The sequence below is a fragment of the Ammospiza caudacuta genome, chromosome Z, assembly GCF_027887145.1.
Source record: "Ammospiza caudacuta isolate bAmmCau1 chromosome Z, bAmmCau1.pri, whole genome shotgun sequence".
NCBI classification, from domain to species: domain Eukaryota; kingdom Metazoa; phylum Chordata; class Aves; order Passeriformes; family Passerellidae; genus Ammospiza; species Ammospiza caudacuta.
Genome location: NC_080632.1, coordinates 67375699 through 67396374, shown reverse-complemented (window position 1 = coordinate 67396374; position 20676 = coordinate 67375699). Strand labels below are relative to the sequence as shown.

Sequence of the window (20676 nt, the reverse complement as noted above, 5' to 3'; positions counted from 1 at the left end):
TTAGAAATATTTTTACCCTGAAATAGCTCAGTTATATCATTCCAATTAATAGTGAAGAGTTCTAAGCTAACATTTTATGAATAGAAATTAATCAACATAAGCTTTATCCAAATTATTTTGTCTTTTGGATGATGTCTTAGGGTGATTATATGGTGCTTGCATCCCCAATCATCTGTTCTGTTTATGCTGGATATTAAGTTCTGCACCTTTGAGACTGGTTCCTAGAGTGAAGCGGGGGTGAAGAAGAAGCGCGCAGTTTGTTTTCAGGCACTGCACTCACTCCTCCACATTCCTGCTCCTGGACTGTGTTCTCTGTGGCATGGACGGACAGCGGGACAGAGCTCTCCTTTGCTTTTAGTTAGTTTTTAGCTAGCTAAGGCAGAGAAGTTTCCTGGAATGTGGTTTTTCTTTTTCTTGGAACTGTTCAAGCCTGCTCTGGACTGAAAACCCAGAAAAATACCGGGAGCTCGCACCTGTTGGAGCCCAGGATGCTGCGTTCCAGTGCTGGAGGGACTAAGAGACTGGGGGAGCCGAGTTACACTCCACAACAAGGACTCTCTGAATTTTAATATTTTTTCATTTTTTATTCTTGTGAATACTTTTCTTGTTAAATAAACAGTTTTTTCACTTTTCTCCAAGGAAATATTTTCCCGAATCAGTTGGGGGCAGGGCCAACTGCTTTCTAGAGAGACCACTTTTGGAGTTTCCTTGAAAATATGCCCTAAACCAGGACAGCTGAAGAGCTCAAAGCAGGAGAAACCTGAACACTGCTTCTCGTGTCAAGGTTGGAGCAATTTGTAAATCTAAAACTGTCATAATTAATAGTTACTTTGGAAACACCTAGTAGTCTGAAGAATTTTCATTAAAATGGGATTAAAACACCCTATCAAGTATTCTTCAGATATTACAAGGAAGAACAATTTCTTTCAAAAGAGACAATAACATAAATAGGCTTCCATGTAGAATACTGAGACTTGGAAGCAAAAAAACTAATTCTGAAGAGTAAGCCTAGAAAGAAACTTTCAAAGCTGAACAAGTCTCCCAGTCTTTACTCTCTATCTGCTGAGTAAAAATGAAATAAAAATAAACAAGTAATATTCCTCAGTGATAAGATGCTCTGACTGCAGACATAAAGAAAGGCTTTTTACATTACCAGAAGAGTGAAGGATAACTGAAAGGAAAAGTTGGCATCTTGTTATCTGATCATATTCTGGAATGCCTTCAGTTTTTATGTCTCATCCGCTAACATATTGTTCAGTTTCACCCATTATTTACACAAAAGATTCAATACTAAAGAAGATAGAAAAATAAAACATTTACCTGTCTTCATCTTTATGGGACATTATGTAATGTGTGTTGTGGTCTTCAAACTCATTCCAAAAAGCACTGTCACTTAGAACATTGTTTTTCTCTCGAGTTAGTGCATTTCTTCTTAAGTCTATTTCTATGTTCTTTTGATGACTGCACATTTTTGAGAGAAAGAACATACCAGAACTCATCTCATCTTTGCCACCTCTCAAGGGACACTCAGGATGGCACTGCAGGACATCAGCAGTTCCGATTCTCCTCCACAAAACATTTTCCTCTTCATCATCACTAGGGAGATGTTTTTCTCTCTCCAGTTGTTTAGCAGTATTTTGTTTTCTAATTTTAGGTCTCACTACTAGTTCAGATGAATTTTCTTGGTCAGAGTCTCCATCACAGATGTTTAATACATCAGCAGCTGGTACAGGGGTTCCAATTCCTACATCCACTATGTGTTTTATCTGCTGTGCTTCATAACTGTCATCACCCAGGCTAATTTTTGGTGTAGCTTCACCTTCAGCAGATTTAGGTTGCTTATTGTTTGGACATGCCAAAGGCGTTGGTCCTGCTTCTTCACAACTTTCTTTATAAACACTGTGGTTGAAAGCAGAGAGTCGGGACTCTAAGTCATTAATAGACTCCATGTCTTTTTGACACTGAGAAAGTATGTTATCTAGTCTTCCCTGAATTAGACCTGCTGCTTCTCTTATCCAAGAAAATTTGTCTAGACCATCCTCTTCCTCTCCATCACTGCTATCTGGCTCATAAGAGTCAATGTTTACAAAAGCAATTCCATTTTTACCATTCAAATCATTATGCCCTCCAGACGTGTATTCTGCAACGTCCTCAGATTTTTCATAAGGATTCATCAGGTCCCGTGAGGTTTGGTTGCCTTCTAGGTCATAAGAGAATACAGAAAGTGGTGATGTTTGGCTTGATGCACTTCGGCAAACTGGTTCTCTAGTGCCAGCATCTTTTGACAAAGGCTCAGAAACTTGAACAAATGGACTAGAATTTTCAGAGAAAGCTGTAAGAAAGAATGCACCAAAATAATCAAAACCAACAGAAATATTGTTGTCTACAACAACTGCTCATTTAAAAAGAAGGGATAATTTACTAGGACTGCCATACAAAGTGATAGAAACATTTATCAGAGATGCACTCATTCTTCAGTAATATATTTACTTTCTCATTTATACAAACTAAGCCCACAGAAATAGATCTAAATTATACAATTCCAACTACAGATGTGATAGGGAAAAAAGTATTAAAGGAACACATATACAAGCAGAATTTTTACATTGTTTATATAAAAGGGAATTATAAGATAACAGGAAAACTGAAAGAACATTTCTCTCCATACTGGATTATCCATTCATTAACTGGCTAAATTGTGCCTTCTGCCACACTTAGATAAAGTCACTTATTGCTACTATAAATTGCATACTAAAAGAACTGTAATTTTTACCTGCACCTTTGAGTGAAACTCCTTTTAAGAAGAAAATAGCAGGGTTGAATGTGGCATTACAGGTAATAGCTGCTTCATCACAAATGCATTTTACTTATATTACACTTGAACATCTCTTGCATAGAGGGACAATAAACATCAAATCTAGCAGCAAGAGTTAAAGAAGGTAAAAACATCTATAGTACTGCTACTACAAAATCAATACTTTTCAAGTAATTTTTGAACTCCTAACCAAGGCAATAGTCCAGACGTTTTTTTGTCCAAAATCTCATCTAAATCATTAGATGAGGCTCCATTACTAGGTAGGTGAATTCCTGGCGCTGGAATCTTATGAGAGCTATGCCCCTCAGCACTAGAAGTCTGGCTTCTAGGAAATAATACTGTATCTAATTAGAATCTTGAAGCTCCTCCACAAAATTGCTATGAGCCAAGGCTGGTAGGCAGGCCCCTCTAGAGATCATCTACTCCATTCCTCTTGCTCAAGCAGAGTCACATATATTAAGTTACTAAGGATCAAATCCAGTCATATTTTTAATATTGTAAATAGTACCTCCTCCTACCCATCTTCTACAGTTTCTTAGATTCCTAAAGCACCTGGATGGTAACTTCATGGTGCAGGTACTAAAGGGGCCAACTAGGAGAAGTGCCCGCCTTGATTTATTGCTTGATAACAGAGGGTCTCATGACCCAAGTAGAGACTGGTGACAGCTCAACATGTGTAAGCAGCGCCCTGGCAGCCAGGAGGGTCAATCCTGTCCTGGGGGCATCAGGCCCAGCATCACCAGCTGGGATTGTCCCACTCTGCCCTGGGGCAGCCTCATGTAAGGTGCTGGGGGCAGTTTTGGGTACCACCACATAAGATACAAAGATATTAGACAATGTCTAAAGGAGGGCCAAGAAGATGGTGAAGAACCAATGGGGGGAAGACACACAAGGAGCAGCTGAGGTCACTTGGTCTGCTCATCTTGGAGAAGAGGAAACTGACGGGAGATCTCACTGGGGTCTTCAAGAACCCCAGAGAGGAAGAGGAGGGGCAGACTCTGATCTCTTCTCTGGAAAACACAATGACAGAACCCAAGGGAATGGCCTGAACTTGCGTCAGAAGAGGTTTATGCTCGGCATCAGGTAAAGGTTCTTGCCCCAGAGGGTGTTTGGGCACTGGAACAGACTCCCCAAGGCAGTGGTCATAGCACCAGCCTGACCGAGGGCAAGAAGTGTTTGGACAATGCTGTTGGGCACCACAGAGTGATTCTTGGGGGTGTCCTATAGCCAGGAATTAGACTCAATGATGCTTGTGAGCACCCTCCTATTCAGAAAATATGCAGCATTTTAGGTAATACCTACCCACCCAAATATAATAACAGATGGGGAAAAATGTAGCCTAGTGGAGACAAAGAAAGTAAATCAATCCAAAATGGTTCTGTAAGATAAATTTGAAGAGTTGCAATATACACACAAACACATGTAAAGGAAAGGCGTTTCGTTATTAAACTAATTTACATACAAAGCAACTTGGGAACAGGGAAATAATACACCCTTAAGCTGCATATATCTAATGACCCACAAAAGAACTACATGCATCTCTGTGTAACTGAAAAAAGAAATGTGGTAGCATTATATAGAGACTCCATTCCAGACTCAACACTGCCTTACAGGAAATAGACCTTTAACTAGATGAAAGTATAGAAAATGTATGAAGCATGGACAACAGTAAACACACTTCAATTACAACAAATTAAAATCCCCCTGAATACAAAGCTAAAACAGCACTATACCATTATCATTTAAAAAGAAAAAAAAATTAGAATAAGAAAGCAGTTTCAAAATAGTCTATAAAGGAAGGAGGGGGAAAAAAGTTACATTGTAGAGCAATAGAATCATTTATGCTGGAAAAGACCACTAAGGTATCAAGTGCAACCATAAATGTAACACTGCCAAGTCCACCATTAGACTATGTATGCACACCTTTTAAGGACCACCAAGAACTGACAACTGCCACTTTTCTGGGCAGCCTCTTTCAATGACTGGCAAACACTCTGGTAAACATATTTTCCCTAACAGCCAACTAAACCTCCTCTGGTGCAATCTGAAGTAATTTTTTCTTATTCCATCACTTGTTATTGGGCAGAAAGAAGCATATCTGCCTCACTCCAGCCTCCACTCAGGCAATTGCACAGAGCAGGAAGGTCCCTCAAACCTCCTTTTCTTCAGGCTGAACACCCCTAGCTCCCTCAGCTGCTCTTCATTTGACTTGTACTCCAGACCCTTCCCCAGCCCTGCTGCCCTTCTCTGGACACATTCCAGCCCCTCAATGTCTTTCCTGCACTGCGGGGCCCAGAACTGGACACATCACTTGAGCTGTAACCTAACCAGTGCCCAGCACAGGGGGATTGTCACTGCCCTGGTGCCACACTATTGCTGACACAGGCCAGGTGTCCTTGCCCACCTGGGCAGACTGATGGCTCATACTCAGCCAGTGTTGAGAAGTACCCCCAAGTCCTTTCCCCCCAGGCACTTTTGAAGATCTAAGGCTATATCAAATAAGGTTTTTTAAACTGAAAACCTCAGACAAAGAAATGGGTCCATATTTGTAATCCAAGAAGGCATTCTGTATTCCTCTATTAAATTATTATTCACATGCTAATGTGACAGAAGGCATTTTGGTAAATACTAACATCCAATATGCATTAAACAAGCAAGGACAGTGGTCTAACTGGTATACACAAAAAAAAAGTAACTTTTAAAGATGTTTTAGAGGCTTAAACTAATTTTCACTGTGGTTGACAAAGAGAACAACCTGGTTCATGATGCATAAAATATTTCACAGCCTCATTCTAAACAGAATGTTAGAATAGGCATTTTCTCCCAAATGTGAATTTTAATTTGGAGACAAAATATTTTGAACTAAACAATGTTATTGTTTTCTAGTTTATTAGAATGTATTAACTCATTATTAATGTTCTTCAACTAAAACTACATAGCTTAATACAGATTTATTAGATTACTTATATTTTATAGAATGAAATTTAGTATAAAAGCAAAATGAAGACACAGGAAATCTACTTTTCATGTTATTTAAGTGGCTCAATAACATGAGCCACTTATATGGCTCTCAGGGTGCCTTTCTCCTCCAGCCCCAAGCATCCCATTTTGCAACAAAATGGCACATACACAAAGATATGTACATACATAAAGAATTCTCTTTCTGAACATCTTCCAATTCTAATTGTTTGCAGTCGTCATTCTGTTGATGTCCATCTATGTCTTGATTATTCAAAAACGGTCTAAACCCAACAAAGGAATGTCTTCTTCCACCTGTAAAAGTCTGATATGCTCCTGCAGGTTTGGGCCAGGCATATCTGCCAAGTCCTTGGCCCATTGCTACATAAGATTACGGAGGAAGGAAAAAGACAGAGATACTTGTTAAACAACAACATGTCTTTGCAGTTTCTCTCTCCCCTAGAAGTTTGATAGACTTTTCTATCAAGGAATTTTCTATTTCTCTAAAGTCTTAAGCTTCATTTACAATATGATTATTAAGAACACAGAGTGCTCTGGGACCATATATTATGAAAGCATGTAACTGAGTTTTCATCAACACTGAATAATATTGACAAACTCTGATTGTACCCCCATCTTAACATGTTTTTAGTACATAACAGAGACCTAATAATTTGGTTTTTTAAAAATCCATCCCGGACGTCCCAGCTTTTTTTTTTCCCACTCTGTTAATAAATCTGACGTAACACATAAATCAGCTTGCAGAAAAGATTTTCAAGCACTACACTGAAAAATCCTTTAGGTAATACAGCACAATTCAAGCAGCTCTAGCTAGCTTATCTTTGTGTCTGGAAAAGTATAATTAATCAAATCACAACTTCTAAAATCAAAGTCCCAGGGAAAAGTCTTTATTCTTACTTCTAGAGGTAGTATGTTCAGGTGTGGCCATACAAAGCATTGCCCACATTCTGCTTCTTCTTGCAGCAGTTTTTCATGTTAATGAAACTTACAGCTTTTACCAAGAAAATACAGGATAAGGAGTAAAAATGAACTTGAGAAACGGTGGAAAAAGGCTGCCAATATTGTAACAGAGAGATTTTAATACAGCAGTATTACCAGGATTAATAATCTAACACAAGGGTTCATGACAAAGCTGTTGCTTGTACAAATACAATTAGAAGTTCATTTATTTCAGTTATACAGTGACTTCTTTGTGTCCCTCTAAGTCACTTTTAATCTTTAGTAGATACAGAATTAAAAAGTTTCTGTTCTTGAAACTCACCAAATTAAAAAGTTAACATTAAAGACAAGGAAGATTAAACTTGCAGCCATTAATATAGAGTATTATAAACTTAAGAAAAATATGAAAGATTTTTTATTTCCTGGCTGTGCAACTAATCTCTTCATTACACTTACAAAGAGTGTCTATGGGCAGAAACATATGAAAGAGATTGAACCTTGGAAGAAAAAAAAAATAGCAAGTATCTGAGCCCTTTTTTCCCTCATTCATCTATGAAGCTCTATGTAGTTTGATTACACATAATTTTCTCTGGAAATATTTTTGAGTATTTGTCCAGACCTGCCCATCCTATTAAAAACCAGAACCTAAAATGTTTGTTTTGTTATTAACTATACCATTCTTGCAATCTTTAGAAAGGTGAAAACTCTGGTGTCTTTGCAAAACAAAAATCCTGGCGACTGACTCAAGAAATAACAGGACTGACAATTCATTTTCCTATCTAGTCAGCCAGTAGTTAATATTTTTATTAAGTCTATCAGCAAGTTATTTATTTTCAACCAAGCTCTGACAATTCTGAAATTTCCCTTCATTGAAACATGGTTGATCAGCAGACTGCCAGAAGGAGCTGACAACTAGCAGCCACATCCAAATCTGCATCATAAAATCCAATATTTAAATTAGTAAATCAGAGTAGCAATGCAGAAATCTGTTCTCAAACAAGTGGTTGAAATAAACAAGGTAAAAACACAACAAAATTGCACAACTCTTAATTTCATTTTGTTCTCTGAAACATTGGTATTGTTCAAAAACAGATGTCCACTCAACAGAGTCAAGCTCTCTGAAAGTAAGTGTGTAATTTTTAAAAAACTGAGGTTGACAACATTAAAACTTAATGCAATACATTTTTTGTTCCAAATAATGCTCTCGCATACAGCGTCCCTCATCATGTATTCAGTTGTTTCTAGAAGATAGAGCAGGCAGTTGTTGTTCTTCTGTCCTGAGAAAGACTTACTGGATCAAGACAATGTAAGTTTTCACCACTTACTGGAGGTATGGTTGTCACATTTGGTTTTCAGGAGAGGCTAACTTCTACCTAAATACAAAACATCTAAGAAATAAGAGATGGAGGCATGAACTTATTTACCTACATGCTTAAATTCAGCAGCATTTAGCCACATGAATGCAGAGATGAATTTACAAGAAATCCTTCACACAACGAAGTTGTGAAACACAATATCCTCTCTCCGGTATTTCTTCCAGGCTAGCTCAACCTAAGGAGTGGGTACTGCTTCAGAAGGTCTGTTCATTAGACCTGTTCAAAGCACACCCAATAGTTCCTGACAAGATGTATTTCTGCAAAACTGACCAGTCTTAGAGAAGCAACACACTAGTGAATAAATAACTAAGGTATAGGGCAAACAAGATAATTATTCACGTCTCTGGCTGAAGATGTTTTTACACACATCTCCATACTTCCAGAACATTATTAGAGTCACCCCAATTCCTCAAAAGGATCATGAACAGGAAAGCAATTTGGATTACTAGCACTGATTAAAAAATGGGAGTGTTTGTCTCATAAAATGCACAGTTCACAAACACATAGGTCCATAACCTTTAACAGGCACTGCCTTAATCACTGACAGAGTGGTGTGCTTCCTCTACTTCTACCAACACTGCACTAAGGACAGCACTCCCTAGTGACAGCAAATTATAGGCTGTAGCAGAATCTAGAAAGCCTCAGAATCTAGACCAAATCCTAACCAACTTGTCCTCTTCCACAGATTTTAAAGAAGGAAAAAAAGAAATCCCCTTTTTTCCAGATGTAAGTGTTCAAGATTAGAGTAGATGCATGCCTTCAAGTGTTCACAATGTAGCACTGTAACTTAAGTTACAGAAATCATCCATGTTCTTGACCACAATACTACATTAAAAAAAATCTCAAACCGATTTACAGAGCTACATGTAGGACTGGAATTTCCTGCTCAGATGGATGCTGGCAGGATCCCGTCCTCCTGACCACCGAAACCTGGTCACCTCCCTTTACTCTCCTCTCCATTACCTTTTGATCCCTCCTATCTCCTCAACTCCATCACATCCTGCGCACTAGTGACAAGAGCAGCAGCTCTCTTGAGTCAAGGAGCGCATGACTGAGGGCCACGAAGGTGATCTGAGGCTAGAGCACGCCTCCTATGAAGACAGGGTGAGAGAGCTGGGGCTGTTCTGCCTGGAGAAGGCTCCAAGAGGACCTTACAGCAACCTTCCAGTACCTAAACTGGGGCCACAAGAGAGCTAGAGAGGGACTTCTTACAGTAGGCCTATTACACAGAAGGAAAAAGCTTGGCAGAATGTGGTTGAGGGGCCCAGAGGGGACTGGGCAAGAAACTGGAAGGAAACAGTTCCAAGTTTGCCCTTCTGCTGCAGGAAGTATTTAACTAGTTTTTTTTTCTTTTTTTCCAAGAAATGTGAAGTTAGCCTCAAATACTTCTAAGAACTATATTTGCAATTTTTTAACAAATATTTTTTTAAAATGTTCCTCAGATTTTTCTAGCATTTGTAAAAAAAAATTGCATGCACATTCTGGACCCAATCTCAACACCTGACATAGAAATAAAAATAAATCCTTTATCCTCCACAATTGCTCTTTTTTTCTCTTATATCCATGAATTACAGAAAATATTTTCTCCTACAAGACAACAACAGGATTTCACATTCAAAGTTTTAAAAGGGAATGCATGTTATACTGACATGATTAATGTTTTCTAGGTTACCATCTTAAAAAAAATACATCTGCACTTATTCCCAGAAGTATATGAATTCATTTGGCTGTCAAATGGGCAAAACTTAAAACCAACCTCCCCCATAACTGACTATTTCTGAATCATAATGAAATCATAGCTCTGATCAACACAAATAAATGTTGCAGGAAAAGTATTCAAATTCTTTAAAACTGCATTATCCAATTTTTTTACATGGAACGAGTATTCTACATCTCTTTCTTCCCTGCAGGTATTGAAAGCTTGTAAGTGCAGATGAATTAAAAAAAGAAAATAATTAGAATGGAGAATTTTCAGTTTGCTAAGCACCACTGCTCAGGATTGCAAACAGATTACTTCATTTCAGTTAACAGAACGAAGGCACACAATAATCCCAAAAATGAGAGGAATATTTCAATTTAAATAAGTGAAACAATATTCTACTGTCACAATTTCCTTCTCTTGCCTCTATGGGCAGATTAACACTGAAATTATTTAAATGTTTTACAATGCTTACAAGCTTTAGACTACATACACTAGCAGATTAATACTCAAAGCAAAGAATATTCAGTTAAAATTTACTTTGTGGTCTGATATTAATCTCAGCCTCATATACCATAGAATAACCCCAGTAGGCAGCTAAGCACCACACAGGTGCTCACTCACTCTCCAACCCAGTCGATATGGAGAGAGACTAAGAAGGGTAAAAGTGAAAAAGCCCATGGGCTGTGATAAAGGAGTGTTTTGGAATTTGGGTTTTTTTAGGGAAACAATAGATAAGAAGACAAAAACATAAAAGCAAGGAAGCAACACAAATAACCCCTAATTGCTCACCAGCAACCCAACAACGCTCAGAGTGTTACAAAGTCACAGCAGCCTGGCCAACCTTCCTCCCCTACCAGGTGAGCATGATGCCACATGGTCTCAAATAACCCTCTTGGGGTCAACTGTCCTGGCTGTGTCCCCTCTAGCTCCTTGTGCACCCCAAACCTCCTCAAAGGTGGAGTGAGAAGCAGAAAAGGTTTCAGCTAGCAATTACAGAAACATCCCTGTGTTATCAACACGGTTTTCAGTCGAACATACAGAACATTATCCCATGCAAACGCTCGTGTAGAAATTCAGCTCTATCAAAGCTTAAAACTTTACACTGGATGCTAAGCAAAAATCAAATATTTTTCTTATGGATCCAATCCATTTAACCTTTCTTCCTCAAACTCTCTGGTTTAGAAATGACTTAAGTCTCCTCACTAGGATATTTGAGAGCACAGCAGCAGTTATTTTCATAAGCAGTATCAGCTCAGCTACAAGTACATTGACAAATGGAATATACTTCAGGGACATGCTTTCCAGGCATTGTCTTTTCACCAGCCTTACAGGTCATTTCGAACTCTCCTTTGAGCTACAGATTCCACTAAGTCAATTTTTTTACTCAATCTAGTTCCCTCTCACTGCCTGAGGCTGCATGTAGCCTGTAGCCCAAATTCAATAAGCTGTCATGCTGGTCCACTACTGATTTAATTTTAAATATAGAATATTGTTTAGTTGTGTTTTTTTACCTCTCACATTACATTTAAAAAAAATAGACCTCCAAAAGCCATGATCATATCAAAATATTCTGATACTGATCTGAGACTCTTCCCAAAAGAGGCAAAAGATCACCAGCAAATAACAAGCAGCTTCCTCCCACTTAAATACTAAATGATTTCTGTTTTGCATTTCCCTAAAAGCCTGCAGTTTTGCGTGCAATTTGTGCCATAAATGCAAAACTGAAGTTCTGAATTATGACAGTCTATTAATATTACACATATTACTATTAATTGTACAAATAATTAAATTTCTGCATTTACCAAAGCATTAGTCAACATGAAGGCTAAAAGAAAGAAGTTGATTAATATTTTGGACATTGTCTGTATACTCCCAATCTCAATAAAGACCTCCTATAAACATCACAAACAATTCACAACTCTACCCAAATTACGAAAAAATTTTGCCAGACTCGAAATGGAGCAAGTGCTGCCACTATACAAACAAGAGTGAATTAAGTGTATTCATGAAAGTATCAGTGGTTGCTCTAAAAGAAATGCATTGGATATATTCACAGGACAAGTCACAAAGCAGACACAAAAATTCTTCAAGTCCAGAACTCCCTTAATAAGTGGAGCCCAGCCATCACCATCCATACAGAGGTGTCTGAATAGGCAGGTTGCTACAAACAACCAACTTGAGGCACTTCCTTTCTGTCCTTAAACATCCTCCTACAGCTGAAGATCCTGAACAGCTCCTCTCATCCAGGTTCTTCTGACCAACACAAGAGCACAGAATCCTCCTAGGCTGATGTTTGCGATCTGCTGACTTCAGCCAAGGAACCAGAGTTAGGGTGGCTTGCTCTGATGCAGCTTCAGGTGTCACTGCAATGGTTGGCTGTCAAGCTCTAAAGCAGCCTGCATTAACTTACTCAGCTCTGCCAGATCTTTTTCTTTGAGAGTCTAAGTCTGTCTTCATTTTTAAGAAGCTCAACAGGCTGTTGCATTAGCACAGCTCAGGTGGTAGAACTGAGCCATTCCAGTACTGATTTTACACCATTTTCTGAGGGTCTATCTGCTTCAGTGCTATACACAACTCCTGCATTATTTCCAGGTTTTTTATACTGACTTGCTCTGACTTCAGCCCAGTTGTCTTTACTTTCTTACACGTTACTGTAAATAGTTCGAATGCATCATTTTCATTCCCCCGATGAAAATCCTCAATCCTCTGTTTGATCTGATAAACTGACAGCTTTGTCTTACCACTGTAATAATCAGTTTTACAGCTTTTATCCTAACTAATAGCTTCACCAGAAATTACACATTAAATCTCAAGAGGGAAGATTAAGCAACTGCAGTACTAAAAGCTTTTAAAAATGAGGACCATGTATGCCATGTACTAACCAAGTAACAGCAAGCCCCATCCTCCCATAGAAAGCTAGCATTACAACTTTGAGAATAAAAAGCCTAACTTCACCAGTGGTCCCTGTAGCAATCTATTCTGTTAATACAGAACACTATTATGTGCTGCTAATCATCAGGCAAGCTTTCTTATCTCCCTCCTTCCCCAATATCACAAGTTTTTGTATTCTAAGTAGGTGTACTAAACTAAGAGTGCAGAAGTAGTGATTTTTACCTGCTACTTGTCGGAAGACATACAGAAATTCAAACACTAACCCCCCACCTCCATATCTCTCCTCTCTTCTTATGACTTTCACATCTTGTATTCTTTTCAAGTTCTGATTATAAACTTCCCAGAGGAGGAAGCATGTCTCTGGACGTGAAACACTTCAAATAGAAGCGAATAATCAACAAAATGAAAAGACTTGTCTACACTTCGAGCAAAAAAGGTACACTTTTACTTTTGTCAGTGCAGATGACCCCAAAACACTTTTAAGAAACCAGAACAATCACTTCCTTTCCTCCTGATAAACACAGCAACTAGAAATGACAAAAGAATCCCAAGGTGGAAGTGCAGGCCCTGGAAACTCTTACATGATGGAGAGATACAATTCATCAGACTAGAAGACCAGAAGATGTGTTTTTGCATTGCTATCATCTTATGTAACTGTCTTTATTAATGCAAAATGAACCTAAAACATGTAATCAAACCTTATTCATTATCTGAAGCAGTAAAAGCAACTTTTAAACCTTTTGTCAAAGTTTAGAGGTGTTTTGCTTTGTTGTTGGTTTTGTTTTTTCCCCTGAAGAACAGTGAGCACTTCAAACTCTTCTTCTTTCATAAACTTAATTCTTTATCTTGGATTCAAGGGTAACAAAAGCCTCTGATCCAATCAACAGACAGGAGCGTTCACCTGAAGTGTCATGAAACAGAATCTGAAGTGATTCCAATAAACCTGTGAAGAAGTAAAATCATTCTCAAAAAGAGAAGCATGAGAGATTACTGTCAAGTAGGATAAAACAACTGAGGGAATTACTAAAGGGGGAACAACTGGCAATGTTCAGCTAAGCAGAAGGGCAGTGGAGGATTATAGAGGACCACAATAGACAGAAGTCAAATCATTGCCTCCCTCTGTTTTGGCAAATAGCAACACACAGAGCTGCATTAGAGTGAAAACTACAGGACAGGAAAAGTAACACTTGTATCCTGACCAACAATGTAAATCAGAGCTTATGCTCTGCATATAGTTTTAAAACACCGTGCTTCGAAAAAGATCACTGTTTTCCCTGACACATAGAAACAACACATGGAAATGACACAAGGGAAATGTTTTTACCAGTAAGGATATTGTATCCCTCAAACAGATTGCCTGGGGAGGCTGAAAAATATCCATCTGAAACACAGCCCAAAGAAAAGTATTCAAACAAACACCGGGTGAAGAATCACTGGGAGGAAGGGCTGGGAAAGAGGAAAGCCTGACAAGTTTGAGGTCCTTACCAGCTCCACAGTAATTTCCCTAACCAAAGCTCCAGAATGTTAGATATTTATTCTGCCCCCAGGCTGGAATCACAGTCCTACTTTTTGATGGAGTGAAAAATCTGTGGGTTTTTTCCTCCAAACGGGACTACCTATAACTATTTGCCTGTTTTCACACAGAAGATAAATCACAATTAATTTTTATTACTTTTACACTTCTTCTCTTTTCAAAAATGTTTAAAAGGTTACACAATTAATATGCTGTATGAAATTGCACTGGGTTTACTTGGTGTGGTATAAGTACTTTTTTTTTTGTCATCTTTTAAAAGACGCTACTTTGCACTTAAAGCACTTTATTACAATCATGGAAGCATACTACAGATCCATTACCTAGGAGCCAAATTTCAGGCCTCAAAAATACTGCTGTAGGATCCTGACAGTACTCTCAGAACCCTACACCACAATGTTTTTAAGCTTCAAATAATAAATATCTGATTCACCAGACACATAATGAATAAAGATCTAGTTAACATATGAAGTTGACTATAGCATCACCAAAACTAAAGGTAGATTTTGCTACTGTTTAAAAGCACCTGGGTCAGGGAAATCTCTCTTGAATGTTTTGGAACATTCTAACACTAAGCTGACATGATAGGACACTTTGGTATACCAATTATCACTAATCTCCTAAAAAATAATCCACAATCTACCCTCACAATAACTTCTCTGTATTACGCTTTTCTACAGTATCGACAAATGGCATTTAAATATCAGATTTGTTATGATCTTGAGTTTTCTTTTCCCTGCTTTGCTCCTAGTAGAGAGATATTGATGATGTTACAGCAATACATAAAAATCACAGGGGACTTCAGAATGTGAAGCACAAACTTTTGAGGTTTTGTTTTAAAAATTTTTAAGGACACACAGACATGTGCCACATGGAATTCTCTCTGCTTCAACACTCACATATTTAGTTACCTGAAATGTTACATAAGGATTTAGTATAAAAACATCACACTGTAAATTTGTTTGTTTTAAAAAAGTTGTTTTAAAACTACTCAGAATGATTAATGCCATTGGCAGCAGAATTTATAAGTATTTTTCCCATCACAACACATGAGCATTTAGCAATTTACATGACCATCTACTCTGTCATCCTAGCACAGTATTGCACTCATTACCACGAGCTCATCAATAATTACCTCAATTTCCCATATAAATAAGTCATTGCCCTGCTCCACATAAACAGACAGCCAGGTGTGGCCTGTATGACAACCCAGGCTCTTGTAAGAATTACTGCATTTTGCACCTTGACAACTCAAATAACTACCCCAGAATTAAACGTGCACACCACCACTACAAGAGCTTCAGGACATTCCCCTAATAAACTGCATGGTGAGTTTTGTTTGAGTCCAGGCTATCAAAACCACAGAAGCCGAAGTTCCAGACACTGTTTCAGGTGAGTGTGTCCTCTAGGGACAATCACAGTACCCCCTGTCCATGGATGCTCTCAACAGAAGGCTGAGATGAGCTCATTGTCCTTCTCTAGTAGTCAGGGTTTATCTGCTTATTCCACATTTGAAGTTGTTTCTGTAACTTGAGTGTTTATTTCACAGTAGTAACTGAAGTCTTTAAACACATTTTCCAACTGAAATAAATGCAAAGTAGCCCTTTAGAACCTATAAACATACAGATACAGGATGGCTGAAGCACCATTGCAACTGAAGTGGACTCCACTGGGTTTACACACATAGCCACTAAAATGCAGGGGGCTTATTACCGTATCAGTGAATTAAATTATTCAAAACCAATTTGTTCCCCATAATTTTCAAACTAGAAATGACAAAAGAATCCCAAGGTGGAAGTGCAGGCCCTGGAAACTCTCATATGATGGAGAGATACAATTCATCTCTCAAGGCTTGTCCTAACAGTATTTTGAATACTATTCAAAATACTATTAGGACAAGCCTTGAGAGAATGGTAAGTTATATGGTCACAGCTCCAAACAACATCCATACCTCCAATTACCTCAGATGCCAAATGAATGTGACTCATCCCGCAACCACCTGTCTGCCCCAAAAACAGCCCTACTGCTGTACAGCACAGTAATACTTTGGGTTTCATTCAAGCTTTCCTAAGAATCCAAGAATCAAAACAAACACAGCTCAACAAGTACTATGGGCCACCAGGGAGATGACTGTGTAAAAATGGTAGCAACGCCAGATCAACTTTTTGCAACAAATATCCATTACAGTGTTTGTGGAAGTCATCCAGTACATCCTATCAGTGTTTGTCACTTGCTATGCTAAACTACTCTTGTAAAGGCATGCATCTTCCTAGGATCAGTTATCTTAACAAGGCAACAATTCATTAGTATTTCTTATTTAGATGAAGTTTTGATCTGTCAGGAACTCTTGCACCTTACTACACTGCCATTCACTCCACCAGCAAAGGAAACTTTAAAAACAAGCCTATTTCACAGAAGTTTTCTCATCCTGCATTTTAATGCAACTTCAAAATAAAGATTTTTGTGAACAACATTTTCCCAGACTTCTTCCTTTCTTAGTGAGTGAGAGAAAAATAAATTCTGTGAGAGGCTGACTCAGCTTCAAGAAAACCTATTTTATTATGTACATTTGCTTACACAATTTTAAATAAGCATACTTCTCCCAAATGAAATTTCAAACCATAAAGTATGTATTCTTCATTTCTGCATTAAAGAGAACACTAACAGTCTGACACCATACTTCACTGCTACAGTACACATTTTTTTCCTAGATAGTATGGCAAAAATCCAATCAAAAGTCATTCTTCTAAACTGCTTAACTGTGTGCAGACAAATGCAAATCAAGAACTACACTGAAAAAAAAATGTGCTGAATATGTTACAGCATAGAAAAAGGACCTAAACACAGTCTCTAAACACAAGCTTTCAAACACATCCCCTAAAGTACACAGCTTCTAAACTTAGAATAAACTTCCTAAGTTTCTGTGCACCACGGAGATTGACATGCTGTGTAACCCAAACGCTTCAGTGCTAATTGACGAGCAGTACCCAGTAAAGCCCATGAGCAGGTCAGGGCATCCTGAGAACACTCAGCTCCACCATAGCCAACACTGCTCTCCACGAGCATTCAAGAGAACTTCTAGAGGTGCAGCAGGAGGTGCTTTCCTACAGGCGCCAAGAACCATCCCGGGCAGTGTAACTACAGGTTAATTAATTTCACTCGTGCGGAAGAAAAGGCACTGACAAATCTCCCCTGGATTCTGGGCCCACAGCACGTTCCCTCTGACCCTGCGTTTGAGTGTTGCTCTGCTGGCTCGGACATCCTCTCCTCAAGCAAAGAAAGAAGTGTGAGTGTTTCACAACCTCGCTGGAGCGATGTCAGCGAAGTCACTCTGCCAGTGGCTCTCCTGACACCCGCGGCTGCTTGCATGGCACAGCGCAGACCCCAGGCCGGGACCTCCCCTTTCCCCGGGGTACTGACTCACCGCCGCGGTGGTGTGGGAGAAAAAATTAAAAAAAAAAAAACACAAAAAATCCCCAACCAAACAAGAACAAACCAAACCAGCAACAAAGAAAGGAAATTAATTGCAAGCCCTTTGCCCCCGAAGGCCTGCCCGTGTTTGCTCTGCCGCTGCGCGCCCCGCTGGCTGCCCCGCGCCCACAAACGGCCCAGGCTCCTCACGGACGGGCACTCGCGGGGTCCCCACGGCCCGCCCGCGGTGCCTCCTGACCCACCGGCTGAGGCCCCCGCCCTCGGCAGCAGGCCCGTCCCGGAGGGAAGGAGCAAGGCGGGTGCTCCACAGCACAAACGACCGTCACCACGACCGCCAGCGGGTCAGCGCAAGTCGACCCGGTACCCCCGGCCCCCGCCCGCCCCTTTTTATGGGCGTCCCGCGGAGCCGGGCCGGGGCCGGGGCCGGGGCCGCACTCACCCCGCCCGCTCCTGCCGCCGCCTCCCGCCCGCCGCCTCTGCCCCGGCCAATCCCGCCGCCAGCAGCGCCCGCGCTGACCAATCAGAAGCCAGGGCGGAGGGCAGCGACCAATCCCGAATGAGGAGTGGGGCCCGGGGCGGGGCGCGGCGAGGATCTGGGCCGGGCCGGGCCGGCAGTGAGGGACGCCGCGCCTGGAGCGCCCCGGACGGGCCTTCGGCTGCTGTTCCCCACTGCCGCTTCTCACCGCTGCCGCTTCTCACCGCTGCCTTGAAGGGTTTGCCGTGCTTCAACCCCCGCAGCAGCCCAGCGCCAGGCAGCTACTCCCTCACTCCCCACCAGCAGGACTGGGGAGAGAATTGGAAGGGTGAAAACTACAGAACTCATGCGTTGAGATACAGACAGTTTATAACAGAAAGCAAAAGGCCTGCGCACAAGCAAGCCAACACAAGGAATGAATTCCTTGCTTCCCGTTGTTGAGCCATTTCCAGCAGAGCACAGCCCGTTGCACTAAGGTGACTTGGGAGTACAAACGCCATCAGTCCAAACATCCCACCCTTCCTTCTTCTCTGCACTTTATACTGACTGTGATGCCATATAGTCTGGAATATCCCTTTGGTCAGTTTGGGGTCGTCTCTCCTGGCTGTGTCCCCTCCCAGCCTCCCAGTGAGGTGATGTGAAAAGCAGGAGAGGCCTTGGCTCTGTGCAGTCCCTGCTCAGCAATAACAAAAACATCTCTAAAAGTCAGCCCTCTGTTCAGCACAAAACCAAATCACAGCCTTATACTAGACACTGTGAAGAAAACTACCTGAACCCAGTCAAAACCAGCACAGACATGACTACTAATTTTTATCAATATTAGTCATTAATCAGGGAAATCTCTCAAAGTCAGCTTTGTGTGGAATATTTCAACTAAGATAAGGTGACACTGTTTGACACTCTTATCTGCAGAAGTATTCCTACCCTCTGTTCCAATGATAAACAAAATCAGCTATTGGAAAGTAGAAAAAAGTATTAGATTGTGGCACCCTAACCTGCTTCCATCTACATAAAATGTTTTTTTGGCTATTCAGTATTACCATGTTGGGTACACTCTAAATGGTTAGGAACGCCAATATCTACCTATTGAAATATGGCAACCATGAAAGGGAACAAACTTTATCCCCAAAGAAGAAAACAAGTGATCACTGGGCCTAAAGAAATGTGATTTCTATTAATGTAGCCCATATTTGTGCTGCCATTCAGCAAAAAGAGTAAAAAAATCAAACCCCTTCCTTCCTCCCTTACATTATCAGTTCAGATCTCATTTTTACTCATTTTGCTCTTTTGTGTTTTCTTTCATAATTTTTCATGCCCCTCCAGTTTAAGCAAGAGAAGTGACAGAATGCACTGCAGCTAATTTCTAGTATTCTAATACCTTGGCCATGCCAGCTGCTGGCCTCCTGAATAGCTAGCTGGGGAATTCGTGCCCCATAGAAATTCTGATTTTGGTTTCTTTCTCTTGTACGTAGTTGCTAATTTTTTGCAGAACTTACAAAAGTTTATGTGTGCTGAAGATGGTCACCTGACTAATAGGGACGAATAAAAAGCAGAGGCATTCAATTACTTCTTTTTTTTTTGCTTCAGTCTTTAGTAAACTGTCAGGCCTTTTAGCAAACTGTGTGGCCTGGTCCCCTGCATCAGTACCACCAGTGTGGGAACAGTCAAGTTCTATTCCTGGACACTAAAATTGTAAGGGATGGTCTGTATGAGGTGAATGTTCACAAGTCCATGGAGTTTGGTGGGATTCATCACAAGGTTCTGGTGGAACTGGTGGATGTTATGACATGACCCCTCTCGATCATCCAAGAAGTCTTGGGAGGTCAGGGAGGTTCCCACTGACTGGAAGTTGGCTGTGTTTTTCCAATTTACCCAAAAGGGTGTGGGGGAGGACTCAGGGAACGACAGACCTGTGGGTCTAAGGACTTGGGAAACTTATGAAGAACAACATGCTGTGTACCACTGAAAGACAGTCAAAGAACAATACAATCTTCAGGCACAGTCAACATGGATTCAGAAAGGCAAAGTACTGCTTAACTAATTTCTATCCTTCTATGCTAAGGTCACCTGCCCAGAGGATGAAGGGAAGGCTTCATCCAAAGTGCATGTTGGATTTTTTGGATTTTAACACTGTCCCTCACAACATCCTTTTGGACAAGTTCTCCAGAGAGAACGTACAAGCTGCACTGAGTAAAGGTCTGGGATCAAAGGGTTGTTGCGATTGTGTCTGATGTTGGTGGTGCTGTTCCTCAGGGCTCAGTTCTAAAGACGGTTTTATTCCATGTATTTATCAATTATCTGGATGCAGAAATTGACAGATTTGCTGATGTCACTAAACTGACACCCTGAGATCAAGTAACACCAGGCACTATCCTGGTGTTAGGAATTGGGAGAGGATTGGCAGAAAGGGGTCTGAGGGTGCTGGAGGACAGCAGACTCCACCTCAGTCAGCAGGAGGGGAAGCCCCATCCTGGGCTGTCAGACACAGCACAGCCTAACAGCCAACAGAGGGGTTTGTCCTGCTATACTCTGTTG

At 40.4% G+C, this 20676-nt stretch overlaps 1 protein-coding gene across 2 annotated transcripts in view; it reads right to left on the bottom strand.

Annotated features, from left to right (window-relative positions):
- The window catches only part of PJA2 (praja ring finger ubiquitin ligase 2), a 31304-nt gene extending 13194 nt beyond the window's left edge, over window positions 1–18110 (bottom strand). Inside the window, exons 1-3 of one of the 2 annotated variants that reach the window (XM_058824030.1) lie at window positions 18106–18110; window positions 5963–6154; window positions 1321–2332 (exon numbers count right to left, since the gene is read on the bottom strand). In XM_058824030.1, the coding sequence (XP_058680013.1) occupies window positions 1321–2332; window positions 5963–6152 (1202 nt within the window). In that variant the 5' untranslated portion in view covers window positions 6153–6154; window positions 18106–18110. The other variant, XM_058824029.1, reaches the window with a different exon arrangement.
- Between the last annotated feature and the right edge of the window lie 2566 nt (window positions 18111–20676).